The sequence below is a fragment of the Muntiacus reevesi genome, chromosome 3, assembly GCF_963930625.1.
Source record: "Muntiacus reevesi chromosome 3, mMunRee1.1, whole genome shotgun sequence".
Taxonomy (NCBI): Eukaryota; Metazoa; Chordata; class Mammalia; order Artiodactyla; family Cervidae; genus Muntiacus; species Muntiacus reevesi.
This window is the reverse complement of record NC_089251.1, coordinates 32,338,650-32,362,889: the sequence shown is the minus strand read 5'-3', so window position 1 is coordinate 32,362,889 and position 24,240 is coordinate 32,338,650. Positions and strand designations below refer to the sequence as shown.

General features: G+C 46.9%; 1 protein-coding gene across 2 annotated transcripts in view; it reads left to right on the top strand.

Moving 5' to 3' along the window:
- Positions 1–1,720: 1,720 nt before the first annotated feature.
- Positions 1,721–24,240, top strand: part of CIB4 (calcium and integrin binding family member 4) — a 65,239-nt gene continuing 42,719 nt past the window's right edge. Inside the window, exons 1-3 of one of the 2 annotated variants that reach the window (XM_065927212.1) lie at positions 1,721–1,884; positions 2,079–2,183; positions 17,235–17,269. In XM_065927212.1, the coding sequence (XP_065783284.1) occupies positions 1,771–1,884; positions 2,079–2,183; positions 17,235–17,269 (254 nt within the window). In that variant the 5' untranslated portion in view covers positions 1,721–1,770. The remainder of the gene's footprint in view (positions 1,885–2,078; positions 2,184–17,234; positions 17,270–24,240) is intronic. The other variant, XM_065927213.1, reaches the window with a different exon arrangement.

The window sequence follows — 24,240 nt, the reverse complement described above, 5'->3', positions numbered from 1 at the left end:
TGGACCACCAGGGAAGTCCTCACCTTGCCCTTTAACCTCCAAGGGAAAATGGGTCAAACTCTCAACCCACAGTAGAGGGAAATTCTGGGTTTTCTGTAAGACTTTCAGGGGATTTGTCCCCTTTCCCCTCTTATCAGTTTCTATTGAATTATTAATAATCCCCCTCCTTCCTTGCTTCCTTCCCTCCCTTCCTTTCTCTCCCCTTCTTTCTCTCCTCTTTTTTCTATTTTTGCCCCACGAAGCTGTTTTCTTCTCTCTGCCCTGTGTCAAAACAAATGTGAACCGTAGGTACTTTCCCCTGATTTTCCCAAAGTAGCCCTAGCATAGGGTCTTTGTGACACATTTTCCGATAAGTGGTAAAGAATCCGCCTGACAAAGCAGGAGACTCGGGAAACGTGGGTTTGATCCCTGGGTCAGAAGATCTCTTGGAAGAGGAAATGGCAACCCACTCCAGTATTCTTGCCTGAAAAACCCCATGGACTGAGGAGCCTGCAGGGCTACCATCCAAATGTTTGTAAAGAGTTGGACATGACTGAGCCGCTGAGAGTGCTCAGACAATTGGGAGAGCTGTGTTGCATCTTCTCACAGAAAACCCCTTAAAGGTGAATATCAGCTATTTCCTTGCTCTTCCCCACCCCCACAGCATCCACTATGTTTCCAGCCTCACTCCCCCCAACCCTTCTGCCCTCCCACCCCGAGCCAGTCTCCCACAGCATCATTTCTCCTGGGAGCAGCTCACCCCCACCCTCTGCCCAGACCATCTCAGGGCCAATCTCTGCCTGCCCAGAAGACATTAAGGGCCAATTTGGAAATTACTTTTTCCCTCAACACAATCAAATTATTAGTCTTAACTCCTTCCTCCACTAGTCTCTGAAGGCAGGTAAAGATTCACCATCCTTTTGATATGAATTATGCCACCCCCTTGGAAGGCAGAAGTACTGGAATAATTTTGTTGGTTGTTTAAATCACAGCTTTTGCCTTCCTGCTGCTCAAGTTTAAGTATAGCCCAGAGATGTTTTCGTTGGCCCCACCTGCCTAGTTTGAAATATCTTTCCCCACTCTGGCTCTACCCCTCCTTCGTCAGCACCTCCCAAGCCCTATCCTATGACCCTGATACACGTGTTTTCTCAAAACAGCTCAGGCCTATTTCCTTATTTCCCAGTGCTTGCTGTTCCCAAGGCAGAGAACCAGCCATGGGGACCATAGGAAGGCCCTATTTTCTTTCCTTAGAAGTCCTGGGATCCTTGCTGTCTGCTTGGGTCACTCTGTCTCCATAAGGTTTAGGGTCTCACAGTGTGTGATTCCAACCCAGGGCCCCTGCCAGCCTTACATGGCCAAAGAATCATGAGCCCCAGCAAGTCTCACCACCGGGGCACCCAGCTGATTCGAAGTCTCAAGAAATGTTCACAGGTCTGCATCAGAGCTCCAGAATCTTCTGGGCCCTGGAGGGAAGCAGTCTGAATGGAATTTGGTCCCCCAAATGTTACAGCTGCATCCTGAGTGACTCTGCCTCCATCATGGTGGCCCAGCTGCACCGGCCTTCCTCCAGCCTCTCAGAATCCCAGCATCCTAGACCACCAAGGCCAGGAGCCAGGACAGCCTCTGCCTCTGCAGATAGAGAAACGTGCATGGATTCAGGGTATGCTTGGAGGCAGAAATGGTCAGTTGTTGCAACAAATACGGCATTGGTGAGGATGCTGGACTAGCGGGAACCCTCTAGTCTAGTTTAGGGCCATCCTCACCAGCACTCAGGAACTTCTTTCTGGCCACATGTATGTCAGTGGGGCTCAGTCAGCCTCCAAGAAAAGGATAGTCAGGGAGAATGAAGACTCACCGAACTTTGCTACCAGTTTAAAAGACTCCCTCACAATGATGCCAGAAAAGGTAAGAACTGGTGGGAGCAGAGGGTGGAGGAGGCTGTGGCAAGGAAATGGCACTGGGCTTCCCCACTGGATCACTGCGGGGGCAGGACACCCCGAATGGCAGTGGTCTCCAGGCCCTGAGCTGTCTTCATCAGCTGTCCCTTCTCTGCAGCCGTGAGGAACAGCTCCCAGCTGGGCCGGCTGATCTAATTTCAGGAACCCTCTCTTCTAAGAGACTGTTCACACTCAGCTTGTTCTCCAACTCCCAGAGGCCTTCTGGCTCTTCTCCTGCTTCAGATCTCCACTGACCAGACCCGGCAGGTGGGTGATTCAATTGATTGGGTCTGCCTGGCAGGAGATTGGGGGCACACTTTGGGAATGGAGAAGGAGGCAGGGTCAGGTGGGACAGAGGAAGAGACAGAACAGCGAGTGGGGGCTTGGTGTTAGAGGGATGGGCTATTTGCTAAATAAAATTTAAACCTTTGCCAGCTTTTCTGCCAAGAAGAGAGAAGTGGCTGATGAAAACCATATGTCTCTAAGTAAGTGGAAGTGAGGAGCTCTGCTTTGTTGTGAGAGTATGTTGATATGGCTGCTGGTCTCCCGTGCAATGGAAAATCTCTATTTTAAAGAATACAATGTTTAAGAGGCACTCTGAGACAAGCCACGTTTCGCAATTAAGTAGTTTACAAGGTCAGCAAAGGAAGGACAAAATAAACCAGCCGAAAAAGGTCTTGCTCAATACCAAAATTTGTTTAAAAGTTCAATGCTACAGTCCGAAACTGTAATATAGGCTTGTTATGGAGTGTTACAAAAATAGCCCAAAAGATGAGGCTCTTTGTGGATGGAGAAACAATTAAAAATGCTTTAAGTATTGGTTCAGATACTGATTTCTTAATGTTTAAAAAAAGTAACTTAAAAATGCAAACTACATCATTTTTTTTTTAAAACTTTTTCTAAACTGACCCCAGAGGCAAAGTAAACTCAGAGGCACAGACAAACAGAACTACTGTTCACTGTTTGCGGAACAAAATTCAAATTTCTTCATCCAGCATTCAAATTCCAGCGTACTGGGGTTCCAACTGGCCTTCTCTGAATTTCTTGCACAGAATACTGCCACTGGCCCTGCCAGTCCCACGCCCCATCCTCCATCCTGTTTGCAGGCTGCCCACTGGGAGGTTTCATACGGCACTTACCTGCCCCTGAGGTGCCCTTCCTCCTGGCTGAATGAAAAAATGTTAGCCATTCTTCAAGGATATTAATTGCTGACTTCTATCCATGCCACTTTAATTTCCATTTGATTCTGGTGCATAGATCGCAGTTCTCTGGTGAAATTCTCCATCTTGTCATCGATTTTTCTTGACCATTTAAATCACAGTTATTAAAAGTGTCAGTAACTCCACTGTCTGGATCACCTGTGGGTCTGTTCCTATTATAGAGTTTTGTTTTTTTTTTTTGGACTGTGCTGGGTCTTTGTTGCTGCATGCAGGCTTTCTCTAGTTGTGGCAAGGAGGGGCTACTCTCTAGCTGCGGTGCACAGGCTTCTCACTGCAGCGGCTTCTCTTGTTGCTGAGCATGGGCTCTAGGAGCACGGGCTTCAGTAGTTGTGCTGCACAGGTTTAGTTGCCCCACAGCATGTGGCATCTTCCCGGACCGGGGATCAAACCCATGTCCCCTGCATTGGCAGGCAGATGCTTAACCACTGGACCACCAGGGAAGTCCGGAGATATGTTTTTGGCTCTCACCGATGTTATGTTTCATCAGAGAGGATTTATTTCGGCTTTCTGGAAGGCAGTTCAGGCACTGGAAGGCCATCTTAATCCAGCATGGGGATAAGCTGGCTTGAAGCTGGTGATCAGACTTTGGAGGCTCTCTGCTTCTGATTCACGTAGTCTCCTAGCGCTTCACTCTTCTGGGGTTCTCTGTGGGAATCTGGTTGTGTTTTAGGGCCCCTCCTCTTGGGTGGGCCTTTGATTTCCAGTTTACTTCCCCAGCCCCATCTTACTGCCCCAACTCCACTCAGCTTTCCTGTCTCTCAGTCATGCCTTCCACTCAGCCTTCACTGCTCTGGCCAATGCTGCTTCTGAATACCTTCAGGGAAGGTACATAACTTTAGGGAAGAGGGAACTGGGAACTAACCTACTGTGCTTCTGTTCTCTTTCTCAGACATCTTGCTCCTCAAGTCCCAGTTGCCTGGGTATTTTGAACTCCAAATTTTTCTCCTTACCCTATGAGATCACCAAAATCTCTAACTCAAGTTCTCTAACTCAGTTCACCATCACTTTCTGCTTGTTTTTAGTCTCTTGGCCACCATGCTGCTCATGAGCCAGGGAGACGTTAAGGGTAAAGGTAGCACTGAATGTCACCTCCATATGCTCCCAAGTCTCTAGGATCCTGACCTTTCAAATCCCAGCTGCCTGCAAGCAGATAGCTTTTGGATTTTGTCCAGCTTACTCTTGGTGAGAGAACTGGTCTCTAAAGAGCCACCCTGACATTACAAGAAGTGCATCCTCTAATCACTTCTTATAAGCTCCCTGAGGGCAGAGAATATGTCTCCGTCACCACTGTGGTCGCAGGCAGATCTCATTCACAAGATCTGAGTATCACCTACACCGGAATATTTCCAAATATCTGTCTCCAGCTCAGAGATCTGTTCTAAGCTCTTAGCCCCATGGACCAAACTGCCACTTGTCATCTCCAGGAAGCTGTTGCCCAGAAACTCAACACATCCAAAATCACGTCCTTCCCCGACATCTGTCCCTCCCTGGGGCTCCCAGTCTCGGGAAGGGATGTGTCCTCCATCTACCCTGCTGCTCATGTCAGAACCCCGAAGGTCCCCACTGGCAATCCACACCCACCCCCCACCCACATCCGACCTCCCAGCGCTGCTGATTCCACCTGAAAATGTCACACAAACTCACCTAGCTCTCTCTTTCTCCCCACAGCTGCCCTGTCCCGGCACTGTTCCCCCCTCCCTCGTTACTCAGGAGTCTCCTCACATTCCTCCACAGAGCCAATCTGGCCTCCTTCCAGCATGTTCGCCAGCCACCCTAGGAGCAGAATGACCCCTTAAACACAAAAATCTGATTATGTCATTCCTCAGCATAACACCCTTCAATGACGTCCATTGCTGTGAGGAAAGCTTTGAAGATAAACCCTCATGGGCTCACCGACCCCGTGTGTTCAAACCCTAACCCCACTCCTAGTCTTGCTTTGCCTGACTCTTGTCCTTGACACACATTCCACCCTTAAGCCCTTCTCAACTCTGCCAGCACCTTCTTGAGATCCTCTCTGCCTGGTGGCTCCCCTGCCAGAAGGCACCCTTCTCCTCCCCTGTCTGATTCTCTCCTGTCCATCCTTCAGGTCTCTGCTAAATGTCCCCTTCTCAGAGGAGCCTCCCTGACCCCCAGAATTGGTTAGGTCTTGTCACCGTGTCCTGCACTCTGTTCACAACACCAGCCTGGAAACAACTGCAGTTAACCAAGGGATTACTGCTTACGTTTCTCCCCATCAGATGCCAATCTCCTTAAGGCCAGGGCTATATTTGTCTTGATCACCACCACATGCTCAGCACCAGCAAAGTGCCTGAGATATCTTCGGAGATTTGTAAATAGTTTTTTGAACTAGGGAATAAAAGATAGAGGTCCGCCAGCACCCCGCCACCCCCCACTCTGCGAGCCACCGAGCAGAACGCAATGCAGGGAGAGAGAGGGAGGCTGGAATGGGGTTTCTACTCAGCAAGTGTCTCTGAGAGCGTGACTCTAAAAATAAAGAATGCTAAATTGCTGTCTAATGCCTCTTATTATTGCTGGGCTTAACGCACTGGCCCAGGAGCCAGTAGATTCGGGTTCCAATCCCAGGTCTGGCACAAATCATGACAAATAGCATTTTTATAATGCTTCGCAGTTTACAAGACATTTCCACAGATAGGATCTCATTAAACCAGCTCGATGACCTCGGGCAAGCGGCTTTTAGAGGCCTGCTGGGAGGGAGGAGACTTGGGAAGGAGCTGGGTTCCAGAACCTGCTCTGCCTTGACTCCCCAAGGGATCTCGTGAGAGTTTCCTGCCCAGCCCCAAGTCTACTGTAAAATGAAGGGGACCAGTGAGGTGATCTTTGAGGTTTGTCTATAGGAATTTAGAACTAAAAATTCAGGATGGCTCCAGTCAGAATGAAGAATCTTTGGCGTGTCCTTTATTCTCATGTAGCAGGGCAGCATCCTGAGAGGCTCCCAACAATGCCCTGGGTGTCCTGGTGAGGTACCTTCAAAATGAGGCTGAAACCAGCATTTTTGTGCAGTTGGTTTACTTGAGAGCTGATCCCAGGACACACGAGTGAGGGGCTGAGGAGAGAGATGGACAAAGAGGAAGAACCCAGTTGGGAGTGTTTGTCTAGATCACTCTGTCTCAAGGGCTGTGACCTTGACCTCATCAGGCCCTGCTGAGAAGCCACAGAGCGCTTCCCACAGCTGTCCCCCAGCCATGCTGGCAGGGGACCTTTCTCCACCAGTTCCCACCTTGACTGGTGGATGGCCACCCCACCCCCACCCCCAGAGTGTCACCCTGAACTTCTGGGCTGTGCTTACCCCAAGGCAGAGGAAGCTTCTCGTTAGAGCAATCCTTGCACAAAAAGCACAGAGAGTCCTTGAGGCAAGACTCTGAGGTGGATCAAGCTCTCTCTCTCTTTTTTTTTTTAAGCTCTCTTAGACCTGACCCTGGAGCAGCCCTGGAAGTCAGAGTGGGACCCAGGTCACCAGGGCATCTGATACAAGTTGCAAAGGGGCAGGGGTGCCACTGTCCAGCCCCACGAAGGAACAGGAGCTGGGGCTTTCCTTCCATACCTTTCTCACCAGACCTCCACCCTCTGAGTAGCCAGGTCACCCACTCTCTTTTCTGTGAAGTTTTGTGGTGTCCTGGGACTTTGAAAATGGGATTGGGAGTGTCTGTCGACCTGAGCAATTCAGAGGGGCTCAGCAGAGCCTTGGGAAACAAAGTGTTGTTCTGTTGGACCCTCCTTTAGTGACAGCTAGGCTGGACCTGTGGGTCACTCGTGTACCTCCTCCCTCTGGGCGGTGAGTGTTGCGCCCTCACTGGTGAGCAAATGCTTTGTCTGCAGGCTTGACCTCCCCAGCCCTGGCAGATCTTTGCCCCACCTCCTTGGTGGCATAATACTTCTTCTCTGTCCTTTTATAAAATCTGGACTCTGCTTCCCTCAGCCTTCTTTTGGGGTTCTCAAAAGCCTGATTGGTTAATAAGAAAAAGGAATATTGGCTGTTTCTAGCTCTTTTCCTCTACTATAACAATTTTACTTTTCCCCCAGGCAATGTGAATGGGAGACTTAAAAAAAAAAAAAATGTCTCTCATGAGAAGGTGGAAAAAGAACACAAAGATTTAAATTTCAAGATATTCTCTGTCCACATTCTTCCTCTGGATAAATCTGTTTAACGCCCAAATAAATTTCACTCTTCTTTTGGGGAGGAAGCAGTCTCTTTCTTTTCCAAAGATTGGATCTAGTTCTTCATTTCTTTAACTGTACTCCAACCCACCCCAGATTTCCTAGTGTTGTGTAATAAAGAATTCAGATGGCTTATGTCTGTGGCTCAAGGAAGGGAACTACTGTATCCTTGAGATTTCCCAAGTGATAGGAGTGTGTGTCTTCACTCTTCCTGGTGGGTAGTTCAGACCATGTCTGAGCTCATGCTAATGAGATGACTCAGGATGGGGGCTGGCTGTGCCAGAAAGACCAACCATGCAATTAGAGGGTTGGGTTTTGAGCCAGCTGATGTCAGCCTGACCTCTGCGGAGGAGTGGAGGACAGGAGAGTAAGTTCAGTCACGTGCCTGATGATTCAATCAACCATGCCTACATGATGAAACCCCAACAAACACGCTGAACTCAGGCCCGATGAGCACTTCCTGATCAGTGTTACATATCAATGGTCCAGGAGGAGGGTGATGCGTCCTGAGGACACACAGGCTTCTTATTCGAGACTCTCTGACACTTGGCACTCACTCTGGGTCTCTTCATTTGGCTGGTCCTGATTGCTATCTTTTGTAAAACTAGACATCAGTATATTGCTTTCCTAAGTTCTGTGAATTGTTCTAGCAAATCATCAAACCTGAGAGGATAGTGGCCCCTTAGTAGAAGTGCAGATGGCCTGGGAACCCCCAGAATTTGTACCTCATATCTGAAGTGAGGGGAGTTTTATGGAGGACTGTGTCTTTCACCTGTGAAGTCTGCACAAACCCTAGGTAGCCACTACCTACCTGGGGTTCATGCAGACTTGCACTGTGCCCATGTGTGCATACCTGTTTCCTACCTCACCTGGGAAGCCTTGCTCATCTGTCATGGGACTGGGTCTTCTCCAAGCACAGGCCCATGTCCCAACCTCATCCCAGGAGCCAGACCCAGAGGCAGGAGGACTGCCCTTGAGTTGAAAGTGACATGTGGTGCGGTGAACAGCCATCTTGCCTGAAGGCAGTGGGCAGTGTGGGGGAGTGCCTGTCCAGAATTCTATACCCTTCTCTCCTTTCCCCACTGTCAGTATCCAGGCTCCTAACTAGACAGGCTGGTGAAGGTCACCAGGGCCCAAGGACCAGCCCCTCAAGGCTGGAGCTCTCCCTGGCTTCCTAGGTCCCGTCCAGGCACATTACTTCAGTGTTCTTCTCCTGGCCTGTCCAAGGAGTCTTTCTTGGGTGTGTGCAAGGTAGTTTATTCTCTGAAAAATCCCAGATCTTCCTCTCGGACTTCCAGTCCCTAGACTTGCCATTAATCCTATTATAGTATCTTCCAAGTTGAATGATTTCTTTCCCATATAAATGTTCCATTTATCTGAAGACTTACTGTTTCAGGTCCCCCACTCTTCCATACCTACATCAGTCCTACTGTCCCTCAGATGATGTAAATGGGAAACAAAGAACAGGTTTAAACAATCTCTTTGGATGAGCCAGTCCCTCTGTGTAAATATTCAGTGTTTCAGTTTTGGTCACCCCTTCTTTCCCTGGGTCCAGAAGATCTTCTAGAGGAGGGCGTAGCAACCCACTCAAGTGTTCTTGCCTGGAGAATCCCATGGACAGAAGAGACTGGTGGGTTACACTCTATAATGTAGCTAAGACTCAGACACGACTGAGTGACTAGCACTCTCATTTTCTTCTTTCTTTACCCCAAGCTGTATGAGGGTGCTTGAGGCAGGCTCATTGGCTGTGGGGAAGAGTCCCTGTTTGTTCTGTGCATTTTTGCTGGGGCCCAATAAGGCATGACAGTCACCTCTAGCCTTTGGGGTGATGTGCTGACCTGCACTGTGGAGGTCCACGGTTTCCCATTGCTCCTGGGGAAAGTGCCTTCCTGAGCTCTGCATCCTGGCTAGGCCTTTGCCTGAACTCTCAGCCCCTCTGATGGTCTCCCTAGGGCATGAGGGAGCTTCTGGGTCCCCTTCATGGCCAGGGACACCTAGAGCCGTGCCGTGGTCACACCTGCCCTGCCGCTGGGGCACCTGTGCTCTGCACTGTGCTGGGAATGGCCGAGACCACAGGCAGAACTCTAGAGACATGCAGCTCCACCACCCTCCCCTTCAGTGAGCTGGAGGAAGGGTGTCTCAAACACCAAGATTCTCAGCACCCAGGGCTCCTCACTACTTTCCTCATCCCTTCTCTCCCCAAGACCGCAAGGGCAGGCCTTCCACCCTTTTTCTTCCTGCCTCCCAGGATGCCCCAGGGTCTGCACCCCCAGACCTGCCTCTTGCCACAGCAAAAGAATTGAGAAAGTCCTTTCTCCATACAGAGGGTGACTTTGCAGTCTGCTCAGCTGTGGGGAATTCAAACAAAAACCTAGCTGATGTTCAGAACTCGGCAGCTTGCTCCAGCAAGCTTACTCCAGCAAGATTTCCCCCGCTTGCTTCCAGTGCTGAATAACTACAGTGGGTGGAGCCCCCTGGGCCACAGAACTCTCGGGCTGAGGAGATGGATCCGAAACTATTCCAAAATCTTAATGTCTCATGTATACATTCCTTTAATAACATTTATGGTGGGCCTACTATGTGCCAGGCCCTGACACTCCTTGAAATAGATTTTAGTAAAAATCTTATTGAGATTTAATTGACCTTCTATACAGGGAAGCCTGGCGTGCTGCAGTCCATGGGATTGCAGAGTCAGACATGACTGAGCGACTGAAAACAGCTATACGATTCGCTCAACGTGTATAACTCGGTATTTTCCAGTGTATTTACAGAGTTGTACGACCATTAGCACCATCTAATTTTATTTTTAGGTATTTATTTTTAAGAGGGAACAAATGCAAGCAATTTGTTTTCTTCTATAAAAGATGACTCTGATCTCTGGTCCTGCTTCACTTTGTCAACTTGGTGGTGCCAACTGGGTGCCGTACAATGAACTGTTCCGAACAGAAACAGAGAAAATAAGCACAGATTGCATGATGTACACACCTGTGGGGCCTGCTTCCATGCAGGTTCCAAGAGGAAGATGCTGTGAGCCCCTGGACATCTCATATCCCAGTCTGGGTGAGCAGAGAGGGCGTCCCTGACCCTGGGGACTCACAGAACTGTGTCCCTTTCCTTTATTGACTTATCTCTGTTTCTAACACTACATTTCTTAGCACCATCTAATTTTAGAATATTTTTATCGCCCCCAAAGAAATCCCACATCATTAGCAGTAACCCCTCTCTGCCATACTCGCCTCCCCCAAATTCCTGGCAACCACTAATCTACTTTCTGTCTCTATGGATTTGTCTATTCTGGACATTTTATATAAATGAAATCATACACTCTGTGGCCTTTTGCAAATAGCTTCCTTCATTTAATATAATATTTTCATGCTTCATCCACATTGTACCATGTATCAATACGTCATTTATTTTTATTTTCAAATAATGCTCCATAGTATGGATATGTCACATTTTATTTATATATTCATCAGTTGATGAACACTTGGGCTGTCTCTGCCTTTTGGCTGTTATGAATAATTCTGCTATGAACATTCATATACAAGTTTTTTTATGCAAACAAATGTTTTCATTTCTTTTAGGTATATATCCAGGAATGGAATTGTTGGGTTGTATGTGTTAAAAAACAAAATTCATCTGAATAAGTTTTAAAGTTCTTATTGGCTTTACTTAAGGATTCATGTGGAAGAGGAAATGGCAACCCACTCCGGTATTCTTGCCTGGAGAATCTCCATGGACACTGGATCCTGGGGTCACAGAGTCGGATATGACTGAAGTGACTTAGCAGCAGCAAAGATTCTTGAGTCAAGTGGCATTCAATCTAGCAGGAAGAAAGGAGATCTGAGGAGCTCTACAAAAGGGAAAGTTTTTAAAAATATTTATTTTATTTATTTATTTAGCTGCAGGTCTTAGTTGCAGCACACCAGATCTTTAGCCGTGGCATGTGGGATCTAGTTCCCCAAACAAGGATCGAACCTGTGAACCCTGTATTGGGAGTGCAGATTCCTAGCCACTGGACTACCAGGGAATTCTCAAAAGGAAAGATTTTTATAGGCAGAAGGAAAGTGGAATAAGAAAAGTATAGTAGCAAAGTGTGGATTGCTGTGACAAGGTCACTTTTCTTTCAGGGATGCAGGGGTCTGTCAGCCTTCACTAGTGCTGATTCCTGATTGAGAGGTTTAAGATTCCATTTCTAGGGAAGCTGAAACTGTAATTAAGTTTCAGTTTGGTGATGTGGGGCTTAGTATGAGGGACTCCATTTTGGGCATGTTGTCTTGCTTTTAACATATGGTAATTCTGCTTAATATTTTGAGAAACGGCCAAACTCTCTTCTAAAGTGGCTGCATCATTTCACAGTCCCACTAGCAGTGTAGGAGGACTCCAATTTCTCCACATCCTCACCATCCTAGTGGGTGTGCGGGGGTATCTCACTGTGGTTTTGATTTGCATCTCCCTCGTGACTGATGATGGTGAGCACCTCTTCATGTGCTCCTTGACCATTCACATATTTCTTCTTTGGAGAAATGTCTATGCAAATCTTTTGTGCATTTTTTTAGTTGGGCTTTTTGTATTTTATCATTGAGCTGTTAGCTTTCTTTGTGTATTCTCGATACAAGTCTTTTCTCAGTCCTTTTTGAATTTGAAGAGACATCTAAATCAAAGTTAGAGTAGGTATGACCATTTTAACAGTTGGTGGAGTTCATTGGCAGGTGACAGAAACCTTGCAAAGAATGCTTTTTATCCCACACAGAGGATTCCTGCAGGGAGGGACCCTGGAGGGGAAGCAGGCAGAACTGTCAGGGCAGGCCTGGGCCTGTTCTCTGTTCAGTTCAGTCGCTCAGTCGTGTCTGACTCTTTGTGACCCAATGGACTGCAGCACACCAGGTCTCCCTGTCCATCGCCAACTCCTGGAGTTTACTCAAACTCATGTCCATTGAGTCGGTGATGCCATCCAACCATCTCATCCTCTGTCATCCTCTTCTCCTCCCTGCCTTCAATCTTTCCCAGCATCAGGGTCTTTTCAAATGAGTCAGTTCTTTGCATCTGGTGGCCAAAGTATTGGAGTTTCAGCTTTCGCATCAGTTCTTCCAATGAATATTCAGGTTTGATTTCCTTTAGGATGGACTGGTTCAATCTCCTTGCAGTCCAAGGGACTCTCAAGAGTCTTCTCCAACACCACAGTTCAAAAGCATCAATTCTTCGGCACTCAGCTTTCTTTATGGTACAACTCTCATATCCATACATGACTACTGGAAAAACCATAGCTTTGATTAGATGGACCTTTGCTGGCAAAGTAATGTCTCTGCTTTTTAATATGCTGTCTAAGTTGGTCATGACTTTCCTCCCAAGGAGCAAGTGTCTTTTAATTTCATGGCTGCAGTCACCATCTGCAGTGATTTTGGAGCCCAAAAAAATAAAGTCAGCCACTGTTTCCACTGTTTCTCCACCTATTTGCCATGAAGTGATGGGACTGGATGCCATGATCTTAGTTTTCTGAATGTTGAGTTTTAAGCCAACTTTTTCACTCTCTGCTATCACCTTCATCAAGAGGCTCTTTCGTTCTTCTTCACTTTCTGCCATAAAGGTGGTGTCATCTGCATATCTGAGGTTATTGATATTTCTCTTGGCAATTTTGATTCCAGCTTGTGCTTCATCCAGCCCGGCGTTTCTCTTGATGTACTCTGCATATAAGTTAAATAAGCAGGGTGACAATATACAGCCTTGATGTACTCCTTTCCTCATTTGGAACCAGTCTGTTGTTCCATGTCCAGTTCTAACTGTTGCTTCCTGACCTGCATACAGATTTCTCAAGAGGCAGGTCAGGTGGTCTGGTATTCCCATCTGTTGAAGAATTTTCCAGAGTTTGTTGTGGTCCGCACAAAGACTCTGGCGTAGTCAATAAAGCAGAAATAGGTGTTTTTCTGGAACTCTCTTGCTTTTTTGATGATCCAGCGGATGTTGGCAATTTGATCTCTGGTTCCTCTGCCTTTTCTAAATCCAGTTTGAACATCTGTAAGTTCATGGTTCACGTACTGTTGAAGCCTGGCTTGGAGAATTTTGAGCATTACTTTACTAGCATGTGAGATGAGTGCAATTGTGGGGTAGTTTGAGCATTCTTTGGCATTGCCTTTCTTTGGGGTTGAAATGAAAACTGACCTTTTCCAGTCCTGTGGCCACTGCTGAGTTTTCCAAATTTGCTGGCATATTGAGTTCAACACTTTCACAGCATCATCTGTTCATTTAGACCCTTTTCAGAATCCCTGCCAAAGAGCAGTTTGAGAGATTTAACTGGCTGGAGGAAGGTAAGGATGCTGGTTGATTAGTGTACTGAGGCAGAATTGCATGGGATTTTTCTTTCTTTCTTTTTTAAGGAGCATGGGCTTTTATCTCTTGAGCAGATGAGGTGGTATGTAGAAAAGCATTTTGGAATTACAAAGCAATGCAATGCAAATGTAAGATGACATTCTTATGGTTCCTATTGTTAATTGTAGGAACCAGTGAAAGCCCTTTCTAGGTTGAGAGCCTGTGTGTAGGGAGGGGTGGAGTCGGCAGGAGTTGGGAAAGGGTCATGTGAGGGCATGAAAACTAAAGGAGAGAGGACGGTAGCAGAGTTTGCAAACCTTGGTTACCTGTGTGTGAAGTGAGGCAGAGGCATTTTTGTGATTTCTGGCATATTTCTTCATCACCTGTCTAATTATTTACTTAATATTTCGCTTTAGATTGTCTCCTATTTTCACCAGGTAATATTTGTAAAGGCAACATATCACAGTTATATATGGCAAGTGAAAGTGTTAGTCGCTCAGTCATGTCTGACTCTCTGGGACCCAGTGGACTGTAGCCCACTAGGCTCCTCTGTCCGTGGAATTCTCCAGGCAAGAATACTGGAGGGTTGCCATTCCCTTCTCCAAAGGATCTTCCCACCCCAGGGATTGAACCCAGGTCTCCTGCATTGCAGACAGATTCTTTACTGTCTGAGTCACTAGGGAAGCCTGCAAATTTTCCAAAGTGGAGGAAACAGTATAAATAAATGTAAGGAAAGCCAAACAGTGTCATTAAATTCTAGCTGGATGTCGTTGCTTTCTGGGTCTGGAAAACTCCCCAGACTTAGCCTGGTTCCCTCTCCCTGTGGCTCAGGTCTCCGCTCAGATGGCCCCTCCTCAGGAAGCCTCTCCGGCCCACCCTTCATTCTTGCTTTATTTCTCTCATAGCCCTATCACAATCAAAGGGATTGTTAGTTTCCCCATGGGCCTCTGATTCCATCAAGGTAGGGCCTTGTCTGGCTTAATCATTCTGTCTCATTGCCTGGCTCAACAAAGAGCTGAGTAAGTAAGCCACACTGTGGAGCTTGTGGGATCTTAGTTCCCCGATCAGTTCCCCCTGAGTCAAAGTGCAGAGTCCTAACCACCGGACCACCAGGGGATTCCCTCCAGTATGTTTTTGCTCTCCTTGCAGTGTGTACCAACCAGGCGTTAAAGGCACATGCCAGTGCCTGCTGCCACTTGCACCTCCTAGGACAGGAGGGCTGAGAGAGATTTGAGAAGGAAGCAGCCTTCTGGGGTGCAGCCCGGCAGCCCCCCTGGCTCCCAGTCAGAACTGGGGAGACCCACAGGCCTGCAACTTCAATCCAGGCTTCAGATCCTCCTTTGGCCCCTGGCCAGCCAAGTGACCCCACAGCATCACAGAACCTTGCCAACTTCCATCTTCCCCAGGACTCTGTGAGGACGACAAGGGATAGTCACTATGGACACACACTAGTGAAAGAAGCTGCTCAACAAACGAGAATAGAAGCTCAGACAGTTTACCAGAAGATGAGATGTGATTACTGACTGTCTGCTCACACCCTACCCTTTCTTTCAGGTCCAACTTTAAAAAGTAATAATATTGTTTCCCCTTTAATGAGAATTTATTGTGTCAGGTACCTTTCTAAATTAGAGGTTTGTATATCTATCATTTGATTTTAACCTTGCAATAATATTGTAAAGTAGAGATTTATTATTCCCACTTTACAGATGGGGGAACTGAGGCTCAGAGTAGTTTTATGACTTGTCCAAGGGGATGCAGCAAGAAGTGAAGCAAACAGCCCACATTAACCATGACATTGTAACAACCACCTAAATGCCACCACCTACAAGAAGATTTCCTGCCTAGGGTTCTCCTCTTCTAAATTTTCATATTTCATATTACCTCTCTGATGACATCTACCCAATCTCCCATGGTGTGTGTGTGTGTGTGTGTGTGTGTGTGTGTGTGTGTGTGTGTGTGTGTGTGTGTGTGTGTGTAGGTCTGTGTGTGTGGCAAATATTCATTCCTTGAAGGCTGAGACCACATTCACCCGTCTCTTCCAGGGTCAAGCTGAGCACCTGGCATCCTGTAGGTACTTCACTTGTGTTTGTCTAGTAAATAAGGACTGAAGGTTCCTGGGTTTCTTCTGCCAGTCTACATCTCCAGGGAGGGCAGATGACGAGGAATGAGCAGTCACATTTCCAGAGACATAAACTAGCTCCATGAGAAAGCTTCTGAACTGTTTACCTGGGAAAGTGTGTGGAATGACGCGGGTACAAGGACCAGGAAGCTAACACCGGCACTGAGACAGGAGGGGATGGCTTTGGAAAGATCCTCCTGGACAGCAATACTGAGGTCTCTGCTAGACTTCATCTTTCTAGCTTCACTTTCCACTCTGCCCTCCATCCCCACGGGAGATTGAAAGAAGTGGAGGGGGTGGTACAGGGGTACTGATTCCATGTGTGTTGGGCCAGGACTGGTAGCGGCTCTGTGGTTACTAGCCTGGATTCTGTGCGATCCTGGGTGGTTTCCACACACCCTGACCTTGTCTTTGGAGGGTTCCTTTAATAGACCCTCGTCATATCATCCTGATTTGATTGTGCCCCTGGCTTCTTCAGAGAGAGGATGGATGGGGTGGAATGCCCTTTACTGTGCTCTTTGGGCCACTTCTTGATGTCAGAGTCTATGCTTACTCGTCTCTGTGTTCCTACACCTGGCATAGTCCTTGGGCCGTGGTTCTAATAGCTAACACTTATTGAAAGCTTATTAGGTACAAGGCAGTTTCCCATATTGACTCAAATAACCCTCACCATAATCCCATGACCATCATCCTCAGTTTTCAGATGAGGAAACTGAGACACAGAGAGGTTGAGTGGTTTGCCCAGGGACACATGTCTTGTCAGCCTTTGGCAGATCTGGAAGGTTGGCTCATGACTTTTGAACCTGCTACTGGGCTGCCTTTCTGTTCGCTGTTTTGGGGATGATGTCCATTAGCCTCTGGAACCAAAAGAATCTATTTCTTTGCTCACTCAGGGACTCAGGTAGAATGGGCAGAAGGCGGAATGCAGGTTGCCATGGCAACCGATTACTTGGTGCACAGCTGGTGAGCCCTTGGGGCTGAGGTTCTGCTGCTGGCAGAGAGAAGGGTGGGGTTGGCATGGGGCAATGTCTGAGGTACCAGATGCACTGGGAGGATTTGGAAGAATACCAGGTGGGTAGATCAGGCAGGAGATTCTGGGCAGTGGTGGGAGCTTCCCGAGGCAGGTGGGAGGGGTGGGAAAACTCTCACTGTGGTCCCTGCCTTCACTAAACCTACATCCATGTGACCCAGACTGGCCCTCAGAGGGCCCCTCCCCATTTGTTTCCTGCTCCAGATCCCAGGGTTTTCGCCTTGTCTCTGATCCTTTCTGTAGGCCTGTACCACTGTGCTCCCTCCCAAGGCCATCAGAGATGGGGCACTATTTCCTCCTCTGCCACCATCTCGGGCATTTGCTGCTGAGGGCTGGGAGCCTCCATTCCCTGGTTGTTCAATGAGAGCTTCAGTTTTTCCTCCCAACCCCTGAAGTTGCCTACTCCCCAGAGTGTCGGGGCAGGCCTGGACGGAGTGGGTAAGTCACCTGTCTGTGGTTTGTTGCAGGCCTTGACCTTCTTGACCAGGAATGAAATCCTGTGGTGAGTAGAGGGGGCCCCCTTTCCCTCCCCTTGGAGCTGAAATCTTACCCTGGTACAGCCTCACTCTGGTTCCTGAATGTGGTCCCTGCTCAGAGCTACAGAGTCCTGGAGACGAGGCTGGTAGCAGACAGGCAGAGACAGACCCCAGTCTTGGAGGGTCCAAGGTCATGATTCCCAGGGCCCGACTACAGTGGAGTGAAATGTCAGGCTGTAGGTTGCTGTGGGATCCATGGCAAGGTTTCTTCATAGAACCGCAGAGGTGGACAGGACCTCCTGGGATGATGAGGACAAGGAGGAGAGGACTTAGGAAACAGGTCTGCAGCACATGCAGCTAGGTGGTCCTCTAGCTGGGTAAAGCTGATGCCCCATTGAATCTCTCTTAGTCCTCCCTTCCCTCCCAAGCTTTGCTTCACTACCTCCCAGCACAGTGGATGCAACAGTGGGCAGTCCACCCCCTGTTCTTATGCTGGTGATACCCAGAGAGGAAGGCTCTGGGCCAAGACAGCCAACACGAGGATCCCTCATGGGACCAGAGAGGGAGTAGACAGCATAAGAGATGTGAGAGCATACAGCCTGGGCCAGGTGCTCATGAAAAACTTGTTAGAGAAGGAAAGGGGGTCTCTAGGGCATTGTTGGTGGGGTGAAGGGAGATTGGAGTGAGGAGACGGCCCTGAGACCCACAGAACCCTCTTGCCTCTTTGTCTCTGCTGGACTCTCCCTCCCCAGACAACACCCAGCCTGGAAACTGCACTTCCCATGCAGGGTCCCAGGCAGCGCAACAATTCTGCCACAAGCATGACTCTCCTGGCACAGGGTGGGGGCTGATGGATATCCAGGGCACAGGAAGTGATGGCGACCAGGAACAATCACTGGGTTACATCGCTTTCCTTTTAAAATGAGTGTTTGCTCATTTTAGAAATAAAAATATGACAAAACTCTATATCCTACTACTTATACTTCTCATTGATAGTTTCTAAAAAAGGAACACTTGCATAAAAATGAAATAAAAATTGAAAAGTTTTATGTGAGCATGGCCAGAAAATTCAAATAGCATAAATGTTCTAAAAGAAAAGTAAGCGTCTCCCTCCTTCCCAGGCCTTCTCCCTGATGATAACTCTTGTTCACAGTTGGTTTCTCATCAAGCCTTCCAGAAAAAATTTTCATAGATAGAACTACATAAATATCCTTCAAAAATTTTATCCCATTCACACTGCAGCATTTACCAGTTTGTAGTGTAGCATTATACTGTTCTGAATCTTTTTTCAAGTTTTCATGTTGGCTATCTTTGAAGGGGATGACAGAGGATGAGATGGCTGGATGGCATCACCAACTCAATGGGCATGAGTTTGAGCAAACTCCGGGAGTTTGTGATGGACAGGGAGGCCTAGCGTGCTGTGATTCATGGGGTCGCAAAGAGTTGGACATGACCTAGCGACTGAACTGAACTGATTTTTACATAAATCACATAGAGATCTGTCTCATTCCTTATAATGACTATGGGACATTCTTTTCTAAAGAGGAAATATCATTCATCTTACAATCTCCCCCCATAACATACACTTAAGTTGTTTATGACTTTTAGTTCTATCAATAATGCTATAGTAAACATTTATGTAAAAATAGCTTATTAAATAGATAAGCTTTTGAATTGTGGTGCTGCAGAAGACTCTTGAGAGTCCCTTGGACTGCAAGGAGATCAAACCAGTCAATCCTAAAGGAAATCAACCCTGAATATTCATTGGAAGCACTGATGTTGAAGCTCCAATACTTTGGCCACCTGATGGGAAGAGCCAACCTGCTTTTGAATTGAGGTGCTGGAGAAGACTCTTGAGAATCCCTTAGACAGCAAGGAGATCAAACCAGTCCATTCTAAAGGAAATCAACCCTGAATATTCATTGGAAGGACTGATGCAAAAGCACCAATATTTTGGCCACCTAAGGCAAAGAGCCAACTCATTGGAAAAGACCCTGATGCTGGGAAAGATATAAGGCAAAAGGAGAAGAGGGTGACAGAGGATAAGATGATTAGATAGCATCACTAACTCAATGGACATTAACTTGAGCAAATTCCGGGAGAGTGGAGGACTGGGAAGCCTGGCATGCAGCACTCCCTACGGTTGCAAAAAGTTGGACATGACTTAGCAACTGAACAAAAACAAAGCTTATTCAAAAAGTGAGCATAAATCCATAGGAGAGATTTCTAGCTATAGAAATGGTGGGCAAAGCGTGGACATGTCTAAAATGTTAACAGGAAAGACAGGATTGTTCTGCAGTAATTTATTCTCTCTCTACTTCAGCATGACCATGCCTGATCCTCTTTCCATCTAGAAAGTTCAAGGATTCTCAGATGGTCTTCTCTAGATCTCTAGGGTCCCTCACATGTGCCCCATCTCCACCACCAATGTGGTGGTGGGAGTTGAGGGGGGGAAGTCAGTCAAGAGAGAGGAGAATGGGAGGGAAGCCCTTCCATCTTCACGTGTTCTCTATTGGCCTTTGAGAGAGATGTTCTGGTGGGGAGCTGTCCTTAGGGACTCCTTCTTTCTGAACTGCCCACACAGGCCATGAGACATCCCCTGCCTACCTCCTGCTTCACACCTCTCTCCACCCCTATTGAAAGTTAGCCCCTCATGAAAGGGGCCTCACCTCATTTTTTTGTACTGGGGACACAGGTCCCAGTTAGTGACGCCAGCAAAGGCTCCACTTCAGCCCAACTTCTCTAACCAACTTCTCTCAAAGCCATCTCTAGCCAACCCTGTCTTTTGTCAGTGCCATGCCTAAGCATGAGGTCCTGGTGCCTGCCCCTTGGGTAGCCTCTGCCCATGAGACTCCCACCCTTTGGGCTCTAGAAGAACAGGACGGGTCAGTGCTGGAGGAGGGATGGGGATGCCAATGCTCCAGGAAGGCAGAGAGGAGGTGCAGTGGCTGAGTGTTTACTCTCTTTGTGTTTCACCATCATGGAGACTTTCAACTGAGGCAGAGCAGGACAAGCATGAAGTGGGGACAAAAATGCTAAGATGGGTGGGGTGATACCAGGGAGAGCTCTTTGCTGCTTCAAACCAAGGTGAGTCTCCAGATTAGGAAGACCACACTCTGGGGAGCTGCCAGGAGCTGTGAAGAATAGAAGAGAACAGGGGAAGGACTGGAAGCCTGCTTCAGGAAGGGAAAGACACTTTGACCTGGCCATTGAACTTGAATCAAGAGGGCATGGATGAAATAAATGTGGATGGACCTATCCATCAGTGGCACTGTCCTTAGAGAGAAGGAGAAGTTTTATGTTGGGTGTGGATTAGTATCTCCAAGGTATATTGTAAAGTTAAAAAAACAATGTGCCATAGCTTCCAGTGAACATGGAGAATTGAGCATTTTCTTTATTTTCCCTACTAAAAGGACAGCTAGAATTAGATAAAAAGAAAGAAAGAAACCCATAAGGGAGAACTCAAGAGATGAAAGCAGATGAGAGAGATAAAAAATTTCCAAAGTGGAAAGCAAAGAGATCCACAATACAGACTTAGAGCTGAAAGTTGAAAGCAGATTGCTTGAAAACAGGGATTGGGATGATGGAATCAAGGGCCCAGAAAGGCTCAGGAACCTCCAAATGCCAGGATGAAGGCTCAGGTGAAAACAAAAAGATGGCATTATATGATTTCTCCTCTTGTCCTGCAATCCACTCAGCACCCCTTGCCCAGTCCAGCAGAGGACTGGAGCTCACCATGTGGAGAGAGCTAGCCATGCAGGCTTCTACTCAGGACCACCAGGAACAGCGGTGCGCACGAATGAGCTGCCAGTCAGCTCTTACAGACTTGGCAATTGCACATGAATTGAAAGCTGAGAGATACTACATTTTTGAAGGAAAAAAATTTTAAAGCCTACATTAATTTATTTCAGGACACCAGAAGTATTTAGAAGATCCTAAGAATGTCCACAGAGGAAGAAAACAGAGTGCATACAGAGGATCAGGAAGTAGAATGATTTTAGACTTGTGCTGGAAGACAGTGGCTAAACACCTTCAAAAATCAAAGGAAAAAATTCCAATGTAGGATTAAGTCATAGCTAAACTATTAATCAAGAGTGAAGGTGAAACAATATTTCTTGACATGTGAATTCTAAAAACAATTACCTCATGCACCTTATTTCAGGCAGCTTCTGCAGTGTCCATTAAAATTAATAAGTAAACTAAGTTCTTCATTAAAATTAGTGAGTAAACTAAGAAAAAGAATTCCCTGATAGCTCAGCTGGTAAACAATCTGCCTGCAAGGCAGGAGACCCTGGTTCGATTCCTGGGTAGGAAAGATCCTCTGGAGAAGAGATAGGCTGCCTACTCCAGTATTCTTGGTCTTTGCTGGTGGTTCAGATGGTAAAGAATCTGCCTACAATGCTGGAGACCTGCGTTCAATCCCTGGGTTGGGAAGATCCCGTGGAGAAGGGAACCGCTACCACTACAGTATTCTGGCCTGGGGAATTCCAGGACTACATGGACTACACAGTCCATGGCGTCGCAAAGAGCTGGACACAACTGAGCAACTTTCACTTCAAACTAAGGAAAAAAGAAGGCACAAGAATGAGAAAACAGAGGACCATGACACAATGGAATTTCAAAAATGACAGTGAAGAGAAACCCAAGGATGACAATGCAGCAGGCATGAAAAGTAATGAATCCAGATTAGAATTAAGGAGTTAGGAATTCCAGGAGTGATACCCACAAGAAAACAAAATTAACCTAGATGATGGATGATGTAAGGTATATAAACACATGAAGAGGAACTTCACAGTTCTGCAGAAAGTTTAAAAATGAAATAATAATAGAAACACTGAAACCTAAGCAAAAGTAAAACAAAGTGATTAACTCTGGGAAAAACAAAGAGTCTTGCAAGAAAGAAAATGTAATCATGTTGTATTAGGGAACTCAGCTGTGAGCAATGTTTGAATAATACATATATAATGTGTAATAATATATACATATGACAATAATATAAATACTGAATCTTGATTCACGAAAATCATTTTATATTGAGATATTAGGAGAAGAAGTAGTATATATGTGCTGTGCTGAATCACTCAGTTGTGTCTGACTCTTTGCAACTCCATGGACTGTAGCCCAGGCTCCTCTGTCTATGGGGATTCTCCAGGCAAGAATACTGGAGTGGGTTGCTATGCCGTCCTCAAGGGGATCTTCTCAACCCAGGGACTGAACCAAGGTCTCCCAATTTGTAGGCAGATTCTTCACCACCTGAGCCACCAAGGAAGCCCGAAGTAGTTTATAGGTAGAGATAAATTCTCTTTCTTAACAGTAAGAGGTCACAAAATAAAAGTCTGCAATGAAAAAATACCAAGTGGCAGTATCAGCACCATCTCTAGAAATACTATGCAAATATTAAGGAAAAACCAAGAGAAATACAAAAACATTAAAAAAAAAAATTCAGCCTCTAGAGATCAGGGGTAAAGAGGTGGTATAGAATACTGTGTATTAATAATATTACACTATAATTACACAATAAAATTACACTATAATTAATAATATTAATTATGGTGCTGTTGGCTTTTTAAAACCTATTTCATTCTTACTTTGGTAAACTAGACTGGTACATATTTTACTTTTAGTAAAATAAAGGGCTATACATGCATGCATATGTACATACATACAGAGAATATCTTAGGAAGGGTACACGCACACATGTAAGCTGATCCTAGGTTAACTCCTTGGAGGGACAGGAGCACGGATTACAGTAGGGTTAGTGTCGATGCCTTGTCTGTAAAGGGAAGGGGCAGCTTTTGATATGGCTTCCCAGCAACACTGGCCATGGCTCAGGGGGCAGATGGCATGTGATGCTCAGGGGAGAGAGCAGACACCCTGGGCTGCCAGGGCTAAATCGAGCCATACTAAACCCTGATCACTTCTGAACAAGTTTCCAACATCACCTCTGACACTGTGTTGTGATTTTCCTACGAACGTGACAAAGAAATGTGGCTTGGATGACAGTACATCTGGATGGATTTAGCCAGTTGAAAAAAAAAAAGTATCCAAGAGACTGATAAACAGGGGAGCAGGGTGGCTCTGCCCTTGTCTAACGCTTTCCCACCTTCTTATCTGTGACTTTCATGGGACAAAAAGGCCTGGTCACTGGATCCGCAGATGACACCTAATGGGAGGGGCAGACCACATGTGACAGCTTCTTCCTCATCAGGGCTGCCTTGACTCAGCTCTCTAAGAAGGGGTCTGTCCACCCTAAATGTCTAACCTGTGGGAGCCTTCTTTCACAACCCGTTGGTCTCTGAAAGAGCAGGGTCCCCTTTGCCCTCAGCTTCCAGGTTAGCCCTCTCTGACTCTGGTTAAATTGCTGTTAAATTGCCCCCGCCTTCCAGATGACTCTATGGGATCAGTGCACAAGCCCTTTGGGGCCCTTATCTTCACCTGAGGCTCTGGACCCTGAGTCTGGGACCCTGACTGTCTGGGACACGACCTCAGGGCACACGTGGCTTCCTTTAGATCTCCATGGCTGAGCCTGGGTCAGCCTGACTCAGTTTGAGCAATTTCAGGGTACATTACATTGCTCAGAGATGGCTCCTGACAGGATCTTGGGCTGGATGTAGGTCTGGTAAACGGGATCCTGAAGCTTTGCTCCAGTTCCTGCTAAGGCTAATCTGACCATCGGGCCCCTGGATCCCCTGAGCACCCTTGAGGTCCCCAAACTTGCCCGTCTCCATCCCCCGTCCTGGCTGTTAGCTCCTGGTCCACCTGGAGTGCCAGAAGGTCAGCAGGCAGAGGTTTGCTTCCTAGAAGTCAAAGGCCAGAATCTGAGGCTCAACTTTTTCACTTACTTGTTGTGTCACCTTGAGTGAGTTTCTTACCCTCACTGAGCCCCAGTTTTCACACATACAAAAAGTATGTATTCAACCTAATTGTAATTAGGTCAGTTAGATGATCAGATTTGCATAGGAATTAAGGCAGTGCCTGGCACAGAGGTCGGTGCTGA